Source organism: Mus caroli, chromosome 1 (genome assembly GCF_900094665.2).
Source record: "Mus caroli chromosome 1, CAROLI_EIJ_v1.1, whole genome shotgun sequence".
NCBI classification, from domain to species: Eukaryota; Metazoa; Chordata; class Mammalia; order Rodentia; family Muridae; genus Mus; species Mus caroli.
In genome coordinates this window covers 149,909,308-149,927,156 of record NC_034570.1, presented here as the reverse complement: position 1 = coordinate 149,927,156, position 17,849 = coordinate 149,909,308, and the positions used below count along the sequence as shown (strand labels likewise).

At 36.8% G+C, this 17,849-nt stretch overlaps 1 protein-coding gene across 1 annotated transcript in view; it reads right to left on the bottom strand.

The window, feature by feature from the left end:
- Positions 1-17,849, bottom strand: part of Cop1 (COP1 E3 ubiquitin ligase) — a 121,364-nt gene that overhangs the window by 57,209 nt on the left and 46,306 nt on the right. Inside the window, 3 exon segments of the mRNA XM_029479513.1 lie at positions 6,880-7,015; positions 11,144-11,258; positions 17,389-17,446. Coding sequence (XP_029335373.1) covers positions 6,880-7,015; positions 11,144-11,258; positions 17,389-17,446 — 309 coding nt within the window.

Below are 17,849 nucleotides of genomic sequence, written 5' to 3'. Positions count from 1 at the left end.
AAGCAAAGCAGTTAAAAACAAACAAACAAAAAAACCAGAAAAGTAAACTTGTCAGCTACATCCCATTACAAAACCAATGGGAAGGAATTTAAATGAAAATAGCTCTTACTCTAAAACTTACATAACAAAGCAAAGAAAGTTTTAAATGAAAAATCCAATATAACTTTGAAACATAAAACAGAGGGTGGGATTGAAGCTAAGTGGCAGAGTAACTAACTGCCAGATGCTATGTTTTAGATTCTATCCATAGCACCATAAAAAAGTGATGGGAACGTATAAGACTTCTATTATCTGATTTCATATTTCACTATCTAAATCAATGAAGACAGAGCATCCTGGCCTATGAGGAGAGTTATGGACCCCATAAAATCTCTGGGTCAATAGTAGACTGTGGTACCCTTTGATTACATACACTACTGACATCATAGTCTTCGTAGCTTTCGTAAGTACACTCTGTCATGTATCCGAGGATAGAACATCTTTCTCAGAACAGATTGTTACGGATAGTATGACAAGCTTATGTAACAGAAGAGTTAAGATGTCTAAGAAACAACAAATGCTCAAAATTGTGAGTTAATTTCATTTAAAATTTTTATTTTATTTTATTCTATTTTATTTTGGTGGTGCTAAAGATAACAACTCAAGGCCTCACCCCACAATGTGTCTTATAGCAGAATAAAGTTTCCTCTTAAGGAATTATACTATGGAATGTAGTAAGTGGCTCATGATCCCCTAAGTAACTACTCTGAAAATGGACCTAGCAAAGGGTTTTTATAAGCCTGGTAGATCAGCAATCACTGTTATAAAGGCTGTATTTATTCTGAAAAGATAGAATACTATTAACAGTTACTTAGCAACAGTGTTTATGAGACAAAAATGCTATACAATAACTTCAATATCTCATTTTACCTCAAGTAAGATTAAGTGAATTTATTTCTAGTTAGGCTAGACAAACAAAATTACCTTAAAAAAAAAATCAATGACATCAAAGGTTCTCATTCAAAGTGGTTTTCCTCATGCCCATTTCAGGTTAACAATGGAATACGTTTAAATAAATATTTTATTTCTCTATGTTTTTATCCAGAGAAGGCAAAATTAAAATTTGTCTTCCCTTTAAACCTATTATGCACAAATATGCCAGTATTCAACAACAATTTTTACAACACTGCAAACTTTCCTAAGAAATTACTTTCTGACTTAGTGGGAACTTTTTGATTATTTTGTTTATTTATTTTTTTCTAGTTTTAACCATCTAATTCTAGATCCAGGCTGAGTTGAACTCACAGTAGACAAGGAGACCCTTCCTTCAGATGAAAACTTAAAAGGCACAGGAGGAAGCAGCAAATTAACAACAACCAGAAGAGCTCTCCTTTAAACAGTGCTTTTCTAGCTGGAGAGATGGCTCAGTCGTTAAGAGCACTGACTACTCTTCCAAAGGTCCTGAGTTCAATTCCCCGCAACTACATGGTGGCTAATAACCATCTGCAATGTGATCTGACACACTCTTCTGGTGTGTCTGAAGACAACAACAGTGTACTCATATACATGAAAGAAAGAAAGAAAGAAAGAAAGAAAGAAAGAAAGAAAGAAAGAAAGAAAGAAAGAAAGAAAGAAAGAAAGTCTTTAAGAAAAAAAAAAAAACAGTGCTTTTCTGCATCATGCATTCACTTAGTAGGTATTCAGTGGCCAATATTTGCTATGTGCCAGACCTGGAAATATAGCAGGAAGTCAGACAGATGAGAACACTTCCTGATTTTCAGCCTAAAATAGTTTTAATATACTACTTTGGATCATTGGCCCTTAGAAAGATTCTTGAGGGAGATCTTGTCCTTTGGATTACCATTCATCTCATTTCTCATTTCTTCAGAAATCAGGTTAAAGATTTTCTGAAGATCTATTTATTGTCTTAGTTAGGGTTTTATTACTATAAAGAGACACCACGACCAAGACAACTCTTATAATATTCAGTGCATTAACATCAGGGCGGGAAGCATGACAGCATGCAGGCAGACACAGGGCTAGAGGAGGAGTTGAGAGTTTGACATCTGGATCCAAAGGCAGCCAGGAGTAGACTCTCTTCTACAGGCAACCAGGAGGTGCTCTCTTCTACACTGGGTGAAATTTGAGCATAGGGCCTCCAAGCCCACCTGCACAGTGATGACCTTTATCTTACAAGGCCACACCTACTTCAAAACAAAGCCACACCTCCTAATAGTGCTACTTCCCATGGGGCCAAGCATATTCAAACCATCACATCACATTCTACTCCCTGGCCCCCATAGGTTTGTTCAAACATGGAAGTTATAGGGCCATACCTAGCCACAGCATAACGCAAATTACATTTCATCCAATTTTAAAGTCCCCATAGCCTATAGCAGTCTCAACAATGTTAAAAGTTCAAAGTCTCTTCTGAGAGTCATCCAATCACTTAAGAGTAATTTTGTATAAAAGCAAAATCAATAACAGATACCATACTTCAAACATCACAGGATATACACTACCTTTCCAAAATGCCATAGTGAGGAAATACTGGACCAAAAACAAGACCAAAAAATGACCTGGGCAAATTCCAAACTCTGCATCTCCATGTCTTATGTCCCACTCCTTTCAGCCTTGTTGACTGCAACACAAATCTTTCTCTTGGGCTATTTCCACTCCATCAGCAGCTTTCCATGGCAGGTATGCCATGGCACTGGCATCTCTAAAATGAGGTATCTAAGGCAACTTCAACTTTACAGCTTCTTGTTCCAGTATCTGTGATCCACACATGATCTTCTGGGCTTCTCCAAAGGGCTTGGGTCACTTCTCTAGCTCTGAGCACTCTAGGCACTGGTTGACTCCACTCCACTGATGCTAGTATTCCTGGTGATCATCACATGGTACTGCCATCTCCAATTTTCTGTAATCTTCCACTGCAACCAGGCTTCACCAATAGCCTCTCATAGGCTCCCTTCATGGTGCCAAACCTCAACTCCTTTGCATGACCCCTTCCTGGGCTGTCAACTGCAACTGAGGCTGCACCTTCACCAATGGCCTTTCCTGGCCTCTCACAGTGCCAAGACTCAGGTACTCTCCATGACCCCTTTATGGCGTCAAAACCAGTACCACCTGGATGATTCTTGTATATCACCAAGTCCAGCAGTAGCAGATATCTTGGCTTATCTCAGGAACACAGCTTCTTTGAGCTCTCAGAAAACACTTCTCAGAAGACTCCACCTCAGTGATGCTGGTCTCTACTAATTTCTTATCTTGAGCTAATCAGCATCTATTATCCCAGTACCTCCCTTCTACTCTTGACTGAAACCAGAGCCACAGGCTGAAGCTGCTGAGTTCTGCTGCTTCGTGGAATTGGAACATGTCCTCACTCCACCACCATCTTGTCTTATCACCAGCTTTCTGTTTTTCAACTCTTTTCCTGCCTAAGTTTGGCTGTCCTAGAACTTGCTCTGTAGGCTGACCTTAAACTCAAGAGATCTAAATGCCTCTGTCTCCTGAGTGATGGGATCAAAGGTGTGCACTAAGTAAGCTTTTCTAACCTGGACCTTGCTCACTTCCAGGCTGACCTTGGACTCAAGGAATCTGCTTGACTCTGACCTTGGAATTAAAGGCATGTACCACCGTTCCTGGACCTAAGATGTTCATGGTGACTAAGCCTCAAGAGCCTAGCACAGATGTCTCCTCCATTTTTAGGTTGTAGTTCCTTCCAGATTAAAAGTTCAAACGAAAACAATAACCAGGTCAAAATAAAGCCTAACATGATATATCTATCCCTTATTCAATGCAAACACACAAACAATAAGCTTACCTGCGAGGGACCTTGCCCTTTAGTCACCAAACCCTTAATGGCATTTAATATCCTTGAACACAGGATTTAGCTCCAGTTTACTTTCTGGTGTGGCTTTAATCTTTCAACCATATATTTTGTATTTTTCCTTTCTAAGCTTACTATGCTTGATCAAAATGTTCTTCATGAAAGTAAAGCAGAGGACAAAGTCTATGCTGGACTTTATTTGAGACTTCCTTTGTCAATGAAATTAATCCAAATCTCTTTACCTCTTCAGATGAGAGCAAAAATCAGCTGTATTCTTCACCAAAATACCACAAAAATCTCTAGGTCACATACTAAAATTCTTCTCCTCTGAAATTTCTTGAGCCATGCCTACCAAGATCTAATCACCCCAGCACCAGTGTCTTCCATGCTTCTACTAGTAGGGCCCAATAACTCACCTTAAAGTATTCCTCTGCTTTGCAAAGTCCCAAAATCCACACTCTGAACAAAAACATGGTCAGGCCTACGACAGCAATTACCCCAGTCCCTATTAAACTGTACCTCTGAAACTATAAGCCAGTGTCAATGAAATATTTGCCTTTATAAGAGCTACCTTGCTCATGGTGTCTCTTCATAGCAATAAAATCCTAATCACAACATAAAATTATGAAATTTTAAAACTCATAAGCATTCTTCAATAAACAACACATTAGAATTTTACTCTGGGTGAACATTGAAGGTTATCAAAACCAATATTTGTAAACATCTACTATAAAACAAAGTTCAATTCCAATAGTTTTAGCAACTAGTTGAACACCACACAGTATAAATATTAAATTGAAACTCTAAAACATTCACTATGAAGTGCCAGTTAGAAAAGAGAAACAGGAGCATAATGGACCTAAAGAATGCACTACTTTGTATTTTTGCCAGTATCTCACTTGAAACTTTAGTCCCTGGGCCCTGATGTGAGCAAGGATGTTCAAATCTAAGTTCCTTCCACAGCACAGTGTGTTGATCCTAACCGAGTCATACTTCCCCTTACTTCAACTTCCTCTCCTATAAAATAGGATTGACCACAGTATCTTAAATATCTTAAACAGTATCTTAAACCTAAATATGAAGTAGCAAAAATCATAATAATAAATTTATGGTCGAGGTCACCATAACATGAGGAGCTGTATCAAAGGGTCATGATATTAAGGTTAACAACCACTATACTATGTACAGGGATGTAAAATTCAAATCAGAAATTCATAAGCAAGTAGCACTACTATACACTGAGATAGTTTAAAATATGCAATTCCAAACCAATCCTCTCTGATGGCACAGAAAACAACATGTAAAACGTGGTGTAACTGGGCTGGAGAGATGGCTCAGTGGTTAAGAGCACTTCCAAAAGTCCTGAGTTCAAATCCCAGAAACTACATGGTGGCTCACAACCATCCATAATGAGATCTGACTCCCTCTTCTAGAGTGTCTGAAGACAGCAGCAGTGTACTTACATATAAAAAAATCAATAAATCTTTTTAAAAAATGTGGTGTAACTACCATATTTAAGGAAAAAGTAGGAAGTGTTTGTCCATAAGTTGTTGTTATTAAGACCATATAATAATCAGGAGAATAAATCTGGACCAGCCACCCAATTCCAAGCTTGTCAACTATCTAACAGTAGAGATTTCATAAAACATGAGAGATAGCACAAATAAATGCTGCCACCTTGTGGACTAATGGATCTGATATTATATCCACATAAGCAAAAAAACCCAGGAGATTTATTCGGTTTAGTATTTTTCTTTTAGAAAATCTAGTTTCAGTGCAATAACGTAACTGGCACAGATATTATGCAATTTTACTGTAATAATAATAATAATAATAATAATAATTTGTTCTGGCCAACATTGTTTTAGTGTTTTTTACCCCTATTTTATTAGAAGAAATCAAAGCTTAGAATGAATTACCAATATCCTTCAAAGTACAAAAAGGAGTCACTAAAATTATGAAAGTTTCAAAGCTCCTTCTTTCTTTCTTGCTACCTATTAGTCTTCATTTCTTCTGCGGGCATAATAAACTTAAAAATTTGGAAATATTTCATTAAGAAATGTTAATTTGATATAACTGGGAGAAAATAAAAAAGGCTAACTAACCGTACCAATTAAGTACATCTACTTAATTTGTAAAATTGCAATTTAAAATATTTAAATGTAACTCATCTCTCTTTGAATGTCTACTGAAAATAGGCTAAATGTAATACAGCCTGGTGGTTTTACAATGTTCATTATTTTAAGAAATGGAAAATTGTATATAGTGAGAAGTTTTTTTGTTTTTCTCCCCCCAGACAGGGTTTCTCTGTGGCCCTGGCTGTTTTTAAGCACAGGCACAGGTGTGCACATGAGCATATCCGAATGCAAAAGTCAGAGGACAACTTTGAATGCCATTCTTCAAGTACTGTCTACCTTTCTTTTGAGGCCTACAACTTACCAACAAGGCAGTAGCTCGAAGATCTCCCTCAACAGCATGAGCATAACAAGCAAGCACTACTATGCCTGGCCTTTATCTCACATGGGTTCTGGGTATCAGACTCAGGCTCATCTCTGCTTTTAAGGCAAGCAATCATTTGCTGATTTATACCACCAGCCCCAGAATATGTTTCAAAAATACACTGTCAGTCTCTGCTTTCTATATTTTTATTTAGACTACCTAGAGCTATCTCTCAAATTAATAGTTTTTATTACTGCATACTAGTTGTAAAAGCTATAGAGTGAACTTCGATCACATTCTTATATTCCATGGAAAGCTTTACTGGAGAATCAAATATTAATATTCAGAAAGAAATATACCAGTTCTATACAGACTAGCAAAATTGAAGGACGTAAAGAGCACCTTCCATCATTACACCCAGACGTCAGATATACCATATAAAGAGAAACTGCCACCTCCTGTCAGATGGATACTACTGCACATTCTAATTCGCTAGCCCAGAGTAACTGGAAGGCAATGTAGCTTGCAAATCCCAAGACTCAAAGGCATGTTATAGCTGCTTCTCAAATTTAGTAAGTTTTCTTATACTTTAATAAAAGAACACAGTAACAACAGTGGCAAACACTTACCTAGAAACTATGCTGGAACCATTATAGAGATCACTAGCATAAGACAATGTGGCCAACGGTCTTACTGAGTTGTATCGAGTAAACTTGGACAAGCATTCTTGAAATTCATCTAACTGGCTTGCAGTTCTACTGTCATCTGTATCAGAGAAAAAAGCAAATTAAATGAATGACACTATAAAGGAAGCAAAGAACAATATCCTCATATTAAAAAATTATTTTTAAATAAAAAGTATTTTTGAAGATTTTTTCTAAAAAGCAGTATGCTCAAATTAATTAGGTGATCTTTTAGCTTTAATAAAAATGGTATAGGAATGCACTGAAACATCTTTCTATTCCAATAAAGTATAAAGGCAATCTCCTCTAGTTTTAGCACTGATTTCAAGGGAAAATAAAACAATGAGAAATCTTCTAATAGCATAAATCGTTCATTAAAATCAGATCCCAGCCATCAGTACTGATAGTAACTGCTGGAGGAAGATCTACGTGTGGTTAGGAATTCGTCAGTTTAACAAAATTCGTTTAGAGGGATATATACTTATTCCACATTTATGATCAAAGCAAAATTATATAGTACATATTAGGTAAAAAATTGAGTTATTTTAATTCCTATTCTCAGTCATAGGTACAAAACTGTAATGTATAAACTGGTGATTCTCAAAGACAACACACAAGGTTCCTGTGAGTTAACTATTTAAAGTTAAGCCATCTGAGATTTAAATCGTAACATTAATGTACCAAGTAGCTGTCAACTTATCTATTCTTTAATACAGAGGCATGCTTGAAGTAAAGCACAATTACAATACTCAGCTTTTCAAGGCAGTTGGAAATCTGCATTTTAAACTTTTCTCAAAGAACTAAAAACACAAAACAAACAAAAACTACAACATACAATTATTTACATTAGTACCCTAAGAGATTAAATTTTTAAATTATTTATTTTAATGTATTTTCTATAACTATTTTTTCTCATCCATGTGCACACAGCATTTTCATCATAAACTTTTCATGATTCTACTTAAACCTATTCTCTGAAGAAACGATAGACATAATAAAATTAAAATGCAAAAAGTACTAGATGACACAAACCATTTTTTAAATATATGAAAACTTACTTGGTATGATAAAATTTATCTACTAATTATAATAAAAAGTTTTTTGAAGAAAATAAATTCTGGCTAGAGAAAGTACCCAAGGAGCTGAAGGGGTCTGCAACCCTATAGGAGGAACAACACTATGAACTAACCAGTACCCCAGAGCTGTGTCTCTAGAAGCTTTTGTAGCAGAGGATGGCCTAGTCGGCCATCATTAGGAGGAGAGGCCCTTGGTCTTGCCAAGATCATATGCCCCCGTTCAGGGGAATGCCAAGGCCAGGAAGTGGGAGTGGGTGGGTTGGAGAGCAGGGCGGGGGTCGGGGTTAGTGGACTTTTGGGATAGCATTTGAAATGTAAATGAAGAAAATATCTAATAAAAAAACTATTAAAAAAAAAGAAAAGAAATTCTGACAGATATTTCAAAAATGCTCAGATTTAGGCAGTCAAAGTTCATCTAGCAACCTGGATTAAAGGGGCCCAAATTAGTAGTGTTTTTATCCTAAAAAGGCCTAACCAGCACGCACTATCACAAAGGAGATAAGATTCTATTCCACAAAAATTACACTGAGAAAGCTCAATAGAATATAAATAAAACTGAGTTACAAGGGCAGTCAGCCACCAAAACTAACTACTGCAGTGTTGTGGATTTGATAACTGAAACTGTCTATCTTCACTTGTAAATGCACTCCTAGCTGGAGATTGTTCAGATATTAAAAGCACTGGCTACAAATGACTTGGGTTCTGCTCTGGTTCTGTTTACAACCAGCTATAATTACAGTTACATAGAATCTGGCACCCTCTTCTGACCTCCATAGACACCAGGCACACACATGTGGTACAGAGATGAATGTACTTAAACATTCATACATGTAAAACAAAACAAACCTACAAAAAAGGTAGCATCTAAATGTATACCAATTGTCACTCCTATCTGATTATAACGAAGGCTTGGATCTTGTTGGTTCAGCTGTGTTATGATCAACATCTATATACATCTGTGGCATGCCACCTCCCCATCTTAATTACAGATTAGTTTAGACAAGTGTTTAATACCTTCTCTTTTTCTTAATGACTTTTCATTACATCCTTTTAAAATTATAATTAAGAAGTCAAGACATTAATTTCTAATAATCATCAGTCATTTTTAAAACTGCAAGACCAGGCAAAGGTGTAAAATGATAAGGTGCCATCAATACTTCACTAATAAGGGTAGGTTTCCTCTTGTCAGAAGAACCTCATATTGAGTAGCACAGTTATCGGAAGCCAATGTGCAAGTCCAGCAACTTAAGATTTCTAAAAACCAGAGACAATATGCTTTAAGCACGATATAGACATTAATAAAAAAAAAATCTATCTAATTTGCTTCTTGTGTGAGCTTACTAGTCTCCTCTCCTGTAATCTGCATCTTCCAGAGCAAATTATTCAGTATTCCTTCTTACTACTCACATCAGGCATATCTTTGTTGCCAGTGACATAAAGATGGTTCTAAGTCAAACCGTTTGTCATCTCTACTTTAAAGAAATTACTCAGTATCTACCCTATAGTGTGCTCAGCATCAAAATAGCAAGTAATATGTAAAGGAATCAACAGGAATTCCCTACCCATTAAAATAAGAAATCAAACTACTATTTATTTAACCACTCCTTATTGTAGTCTATATTCATAAACTATTATGGACATTTGATAAAGGATTTAAACCCTTGGCAGTGAATGCAACATTTTCATCCATAAAAAAACACATCTTAACCTCAAATCAAATATGCTTAAGACAAATTTTAGCATTTTCCTAAATGTGTGTGTCTAGGCTGGCCACCAACTTACAATGTAGTAAAGGAAAACCTTGAACTTCTAATCCTGCTGCATCATCTCAGGCAATCACACCATGCTTGTTTTTCCTTTTTAATATACTATGGGGGTCAAATTTACCCATAGGCAAGCACACTATCAACTGAGACACATACTCAGCCTACATAAATTAGGATTTTTTTCCATTACCAATTATGAGGCAAATTTATCAAAAAAATGTAAAAAAAAAAATGAATACACACACACATACACACACTGTTTATACAATATAATATAAACATGTTCATTCACTTTGGGAGAAATTCAGGATTCAGTTTTTAATAATCAATATACTGCCAAATTTCCCCTTAATGATTTTCATTTACAACATATATACTACTAATGAAATCGGTACTGTATTCTATACACCTTGCCTATAACTATTATATATTTGTTTGACTCTGTGTATGTGCGTGCGTGCGTGTGTGTGTGTGTGTGTGTGTATGTGTATACCATGCATGTGTAGGTGCCCAACAGAGGTCAGAAGGAGGAGTCACACCCTGTGGTGCTGGTTATACACAGTCTACTGATGTGAGTGTTGGAAACTGAACTTGGGTCCTCAGGAAGAATAACAAGTACTCTAAGTCATTTCTATAGCCCTCACCTATAATTCTTTGAACACGTGTAGGTTTGCTACTAGTATCCAACCTTCAAAGATGAGCAAAGATGTTGAGAAGGGCTGACCAACAGTCTTATCGCTTCTCTAAAATATAAAATATCTTGTCCTATCATACCCATGAGATCGCATGGTATTAGTTCTATTTTGAATGTTTCTAATTATTTTTTAAAGTTAATTTATACTAGGCTGGCTTAAATACAATATCTTTAAGTACCCACACAGAACATTCTCTTATGTCTTTTCATTTTCACTTTGGCTTAGATTTTTCACACTCAGTTACATCAGTGGATATTGCACATATATAAAGCACACGGAATTATTAGCTACCTGTTGCTTTTGCCTAAAGATTTATAACATCCCCTTTATGATAATTAAGAATTAGTTCTTCCATCCTTTTGTCTTCAGCATAAAGAACAGTTCTTAAAACTTATTAATGCTGAATAGGCGCTAACTGAATGGAGCTTATATACTCATGGTTATTTTTGAAACTTTATATAGCTTGCTCTGGAACGATAAAACATTCTGGAATGAGAAATAGAGATACCAGTAGGAAACAGCATTCTTTAAGATATCGAGAAGTCTATACACTACTGATAAGACTTCCAAAAAATATACTTTGCAATTGCAATGTTCCATAAATTAGCATATGAACCTGGAAATACAGCTGAAGGATGATTTTCAGACATTAAGAGGAATCCTGAACATGTACCTGAGATACGAGACATCCTTGTAGAAAAATAACACTGCTCTAAGTCTTCAAAATGAGCAGTGAGTCGCTTTCGTCTTGATGCTAATGTGCTGTTATACCAAGGCTGTTTCTTTGTCTAAGATGATAAGAAAAGACACTTGTAACTCAGCACAATTCACACTCATACAGAATAGCCAAATGCTTACTTGTGTATTTTAAAATGAATAATATATTAAAATAACTACAAATGGTGAAAAACTACAATTCTCAGATAATGCTTTCCAATTTTTCTTTTCAAGTAAAAATGGGGAAAAAATCTTCTGAAAGTTATGTAAAGGCCATTCGGGCTTTCTGAAGCGCTTGCTTGTCTAGCATGCTCAAAGCCCTGTCTTCCATCCTCAGCACCACATAAAACTGGCAGTGCCGGCAGAGACCTGTAAACTCAGGACTCAGAGAAGGTGGAGGCAGGACATCAGCTGTTCCAAGTCAACCTTGGCTATACAACAAGTTTAGGGGCCATTCTGGGCTAAAGGAAACCTTGTCTCCAAAAGGTTAAAAAAAAAAAAAAAGAGAGAAAAGTAAAAATATAACAAGTTAAAAAAAAAGTTATAAGATGAAAGACAAAAATAATGAACATTACTGATAAGAGAAAAATAAATAAAACAAAACAAAACAAAAACCCTTGAAGTACCTTAATTTTAATTATGTGGGCTAGAAGATGGAAGGAAGAAATGGGAGAAATCCATCACCTAAACAAGCTACAAATATATTAAGTATATGAATGTAATTTTCTAGCCCTCAATGTCCTTTAAAAATATTCAATTCAAATCCTTACAGTGATTTTGTAAGCACCACAACAGCCACCTCAAGAAATAATTACCTCTTTATGAACTACTCCTCTACAGCAACGTGTTCTGGAGTCATCTCTCTAGCCCTCAATAATATCATAAAAAGTAATATTTATTATTGAGTGTGGACCCTGGCACACATACTGTTTTACTATTCTGTGATAAGAAGTATACAGGAAGCACTTTACAAGTACATGCAATGGAGAAGAAGAAAAGTGGTAAATATAAGCTTCACCTGAGTTGATAAGTTCATGCCATGCAAATGTGATGATTTATGTTTGAATCCAAATTTTACTTTAAAAAGCTGAGCATAGTGGAACACACTTGTTACCCAGATGACCAGGGAGAAAGAGGTGGATTGGGCTTCAGACTGTAGTAGCTATTTATGGTTGTCAACTTGACTATATCTGGAATGAACTACAATCTGAATTGGAAGGCTCACCAGTGACCCTAATCTGGATGCTGGGAGATAGAAGTTTCCGACCTGGATGTTGGTACGAAGATCTTGAATTGAGCCTAGTGGCTATGGATTCCAGAAGATTAAGACAAGGAGATCTCTGAGTTCAAGGTCATCTGGAATCAAAGGTGGCACACACCTTTAAACTACACCTTTAATCTGGGCTACACCTTCTGCTGGAGACTATATAAGGACATTGGAAGAAGGAAGGCGCTCTCTCCCTCTCTCCCTCTCCCCCCTTTGCCTGCTTGCTGTGTGAGACTGAGCAACTGCTAGATCCTTGGACTTCCATTCACAGCTGCTACTGACCATTGTTGGCAGTTGGACTGAAGACTGTAAATCATCAATAAATTCCTTCACTATATAGAGACTACCCATAAGTCCTGTGACTCTGGAGAACCCTGACTACTACACTGGCCATCCAGACTAACCTAGTCATTAAGCTCCAGGCCAGTGAGAGAGCTTGCCTCTAAACAGAAAACAAGCAAAAAGGTTATAGGGTCAGACTTCAGGCTTTTGCACTATGCCTTCCATGCCAAGATAAACTATAAATTCCAAATGTACGGGGAGGAAAGCAACTCTTTCTTCCCCTCGGTTGCTCCCATTAGCTACTGGGACAGAACAAACAAAACACAGTGTCACACACATTTGCCAACCTTCTCTCTCATCAGACACGGAAAGAGCCTCCAAACTGGTTACCTAGCAGCAAGTGCTCAGCCCTGTGATCCTGGGCATACAAGTAACACTATGTACACTGAAAAAGCTACATTTATACATTTAGGCATGAATATAGAAAAAGAGGCCATGAATTTGAGGAGCAAAGAAGGTTCACAGGAGTTAGAGGGAGGAAAAAGAAAATTATGGAATTGTATTTTAATTTAAAATTCTATTAAAATAGAAGAAAACATCTTCAACATGATTAAGGGCATCTGTAGAAATAAAGTCTTACATTGTACAGGGAAAGTTTAGGAGGGAAAGGGAAAGAGCAAAGAAAAGAGCTCAGGATAAAAAGAAAAAGGAGATAGGAGGGAATAAATCCAGGGAGAGCATAGACATTAAAAGCTATGAAAACTGTCAGAATAAAAGTCACCACTTTATCAAACCCAAGAAAGAGAGCCAGGGAGATCTTTCAGGTTTCCCTTCATAGCTGTCTGACATCAAACTATCACAAGACTACCAGAATCACAACTTGAGCAAAGCCCACCAAATTGCACAATGACTATTATTTATGGGAGAGGAGGAGGATACTGCCCTAGCAGCTGCCTGCCCGGCCTTGGGTTAATGCCATTCTTGTTATTTGGCCTTGAGTCAATGACAATAATTTCAAAACATATTAGGTAACCCATCTTGTTTTACCTCTAAAAATTCCTATCTTCCCTTCTTTGTCCATAATTTACTATGGTATGTAATGCTCTTTTCCAAAGTATAACTCATCTTTGTTAGCAAAACCAATCAGAACATGTCTTTATCCCTAGGACACATGTGCAACTATTTGAGTAGGAAAACCTATAAAGATGACAAGATAGAAAAGATAATTTAGCAAAAGTTATGTAAAACCTCTCTATTAGAGACACTATATATTGGGCTTTTTTATAACTATATCTTAGTCCATGGTAAGCTCAAATTAAGTGTAATTTTTAAATCAATTTTTAAAAGGAAAAATTCAATATTTAAACAATATTAGCAATAAATATGCAAAAACATGAGCATCTTAACTCCATATCATAAAGATATGAGCTCTCCCTAGAATAGTTTCTAAACTAAAGGCAGTTCCAATAAAAATACCAGGAGGAAGATTCTTCAATTTTGGGGGACAGTGGGTGGGCAGCAGATAGGGTCTTCTTAATAAGTGAACATGGCTGGCTTCATACACAGTTCTCAGCTTTAGCTTCCAAGGTGCTAAAATAAGAGGCATGAGACTGCTGCAGTTTTAGAAGTGGGGGACCTGGGGGTGGAGTGGGGGTGGGTTGCAGTCAAGGAGCAAATCCAGGGCCTCAAGCATAGGAGTTAACACTAAACAATATGCCTGACTCTCCCACCTCCCTGGACTTTATGAATCTAAGTAGGATAATACTAAAGCTCAAAGGATAAAACAAATTGGAAAACTTTACCAAACACTGAAGGACAAGGAGTACAACAATGAAGAACCACAAGGGAGCTAGAGATGGAGTCCTGTGAGAATTAAGATGTACCTTATAAAGATACCTAACTGCTAGTTGACAAGAAAAGGGAAAGATATACAACAATAGACTTAACAGTGATCCTGAGCTGGTCCTGGACCATTAGTTAGTTTTTTGTTTGTTTGTTTGGATTATTATTTTTTTTTTTTTTTTAGTTTTGTTTTCTTGTCCTATAAAGGTCATTATTATCAGAAACGGTGGCTCATGCTTGCAATCCTAGCAGTTAGGAAGCTGAAGTTAGAACTGCTCTGAATCTGGCACCAGACTGAGCAGTAACAGTGAATTTCACGACAGCCTGAATAACAGTTCTCAGACACACACAGACACAGACACTCACACACACATATACACACAGAGAGAGACAGAGATAGATAGGCAGGCACATGCGCACACATTAAGAAAATGACTACTGAAATCTAAGTATAAGTTAATATAAGTTCCTCTGGCTTTTAATGGTAATTTCTTAATTTTGCTCATTATACAGAAACTATCAAAATTTATAAAGCAAAACCAACTGATAATTATAAAAATTTAGAAGTATAATATACCTATACTATATAAAAGTTATACATGCAAGCATTTTAAATTTTTAATTCACCTATTAGATTATTTTTTGAACAGCATATTCACTCTAACTGTAGGATAACATTCTTAATTATTTTACTATGGCTGGGCATGTTTATGTTCCAGAATTTACTAGAATACAACCCCTTTTTAAAAAGATTTATTTTTCTTATGGTGTATGTATGTGTCTGCAAGAGTATATACCACTATCTATAAAGGGCACTAGAACCTCTACAACTGGAGGGACAAGCAGCTGTGAGTCACCAGTGCTGGGAACTGAAATCAGGGCCTCTGATTTCAAGAGGCAAGAGCACCAAATGTTCCTAACTGCTGAGCCTTCTCTATGGTCCTAGTATTTTGTCTTTATGTAGTATTTCAAATGATTTCTTAGAAAGAATTCTTATGTGTGTGATTTTCAAATCAAAGTCTCGTAGGAGTTACTACATATATATATGTAGCACTACAACTCAATTTGTCTATTTTCTTCTCTGACTACCCTTGAACCTACAGACGGGCAGACAGATAGACACACACACACAGGCATGAACAGGAGCACAAATCCTGCCATGCAAAATAAGAACAGCCATGAGATAACTGAGAATGAGTGATCCATAAAGGACTGGTTGCATAAAGCTAACAGCAGAAGAGCTCCTACTGTGGTACTACTCTATCACACAACTCCATGCTTGACCAACGATGGATGGTTACTAACAAACCTCTTGTGCTACAATTGTGTAAATGTATACCATGGATAATTGTGTGCAGTCAGTAATATTAAATAATAGGAATATAAAATAGAATTCTTGGGTGAGGGGAGTGCACATTTAATTTTGAAGACTTATTGCTTACAATTCTAGGACTACAGAAAGTTGAAATTTGGTAAATTTAAAGTAAAAATTATCTTGAGCTATTTTTATTTAATCACTTTAATAGACATTTAGTTCTCTCACCTACAGTATCTTGCTTAGAACATGTTCCACTGTCATGTATACACTGTCGTGCATACCCCAAACTCAAAGCTAAGAAACTTACAATATAGCAATGTGAAACCTATTTGCAGGCGTTTTCTAGATTTGCTATAACTGATCTGATGTCCTATTTATGTTATTTAGTACATGCATTAATTCCTGGCATTCTTTTGTTTTGTGACATAAAAAGTTTATGAAACTGCTTCCTCAGAAGAACATCTTCATCCAGAGGCCTGGTCATTCATACTTAGCACAGAATTCACAGACCACGTGAAGCTCAAGAAGAAGGAAAATCAAAGTGTGGATGTTTCAGTACTTCTTAGAAGGGAAAACAAAATACTCACAGAAGGAAATACGAAGACAAAGTGTAAAGCTGAAGGAATGGCCATCCAGAGACTGCCCTACCTGAGAACCCATCCCACATACAGACACCAAACCCAGGCACTATTGCGGATGCCAAGAAGTGCTTGCTGACAGGGGCCTGATATAGCTGTCTCCTGAGAGGCTCTTTTAGAGCCTAGCAAATACAGAGAGGGATGCTTGCAGCCAACCATTGGACTAAGCATGAGGTCACCAATGGAGGAGTTAGAGAAAGGACTGAAGGAGCTGAAGGGGTTTGCAACCCATAGGAAGAACAATCATATCAACCAACCAGACACACCCCCTCCAGAGCACCCAGGGACTAAACTACCAGTCAAAGAGTACACATGGAGCAACCCATGGCTTCAGCTGCATATGTAGCAGAGGGATTTGTCAGACATAAATGGGAGGAGAGGCCCATGGTACAGGGAAGGCTCAATGATCCAGTGTAGGGGAATGTCAGGGTGGGGAGGTGGAGTGGGTGGACAGATGAGTGAGCATCTTCATAGAGGCAGGGGGAGGGAGGGTAGGATAGGGGGTTTCTGGAGGAGTCTCTAGTCCATGAAACTATAAGAAAAGAGTAATGTTTTAATATAATGTGTAATTATCAATAATTATACCTTTCATATCTCTCGAGATGAGAATTCCTGACAATATTTTCTCCCTCTTAAGGTCTGATATTAATTACCAAGAGTACAAACACTTTTTAAAATTACTACCATTGAAAAGCAAATAAAGAAGTAATTCTGTTATGTACAAGAAACAAGATCTACTAAAAAGGGTTATGCCATTATCAAAGAATATTTTAGTAAACTAACCTATTATTTTACAACGCAGATGATTACAATCATAGCATCCACTAATACATACTGTTAAATATATCCCTTACCTGAGAGGTCCCACTGAAACCTGGAGGTTGGCTGTATTCTGTAGAATCAATAATGCTACTGCAAAATGAAGAATACAATTTCAGTACTTAGACTATTTTAGTAACAGAGTTGATCTAAAATGTATCATTTATAATTGTAAGTAAACCTCTAATTCCAATCATTTAATCAGACATGGAAGGACCATAAGCCTTTATTCCTCGCAGCTCCTCAAGCATACACATCAAAAAAGGTTATCAAATGAATAATCATAAGGTCAGTTAGCACATCGATTTATTTCCATTTCCAAATAGGTTAGTAAGGTTTCAGACTTTAAGGAAAAGATTTTCAATACTGGGGAAAGCAGCACGTACTGGATGACTACAGTTAACAGCACCCAGTAGCCATGTGCTCTTGGACAATTACCTTACAATCACTCAATTTCCCCTTTACCAAAGAGGTGAATGAGGACTATCTATCTCTA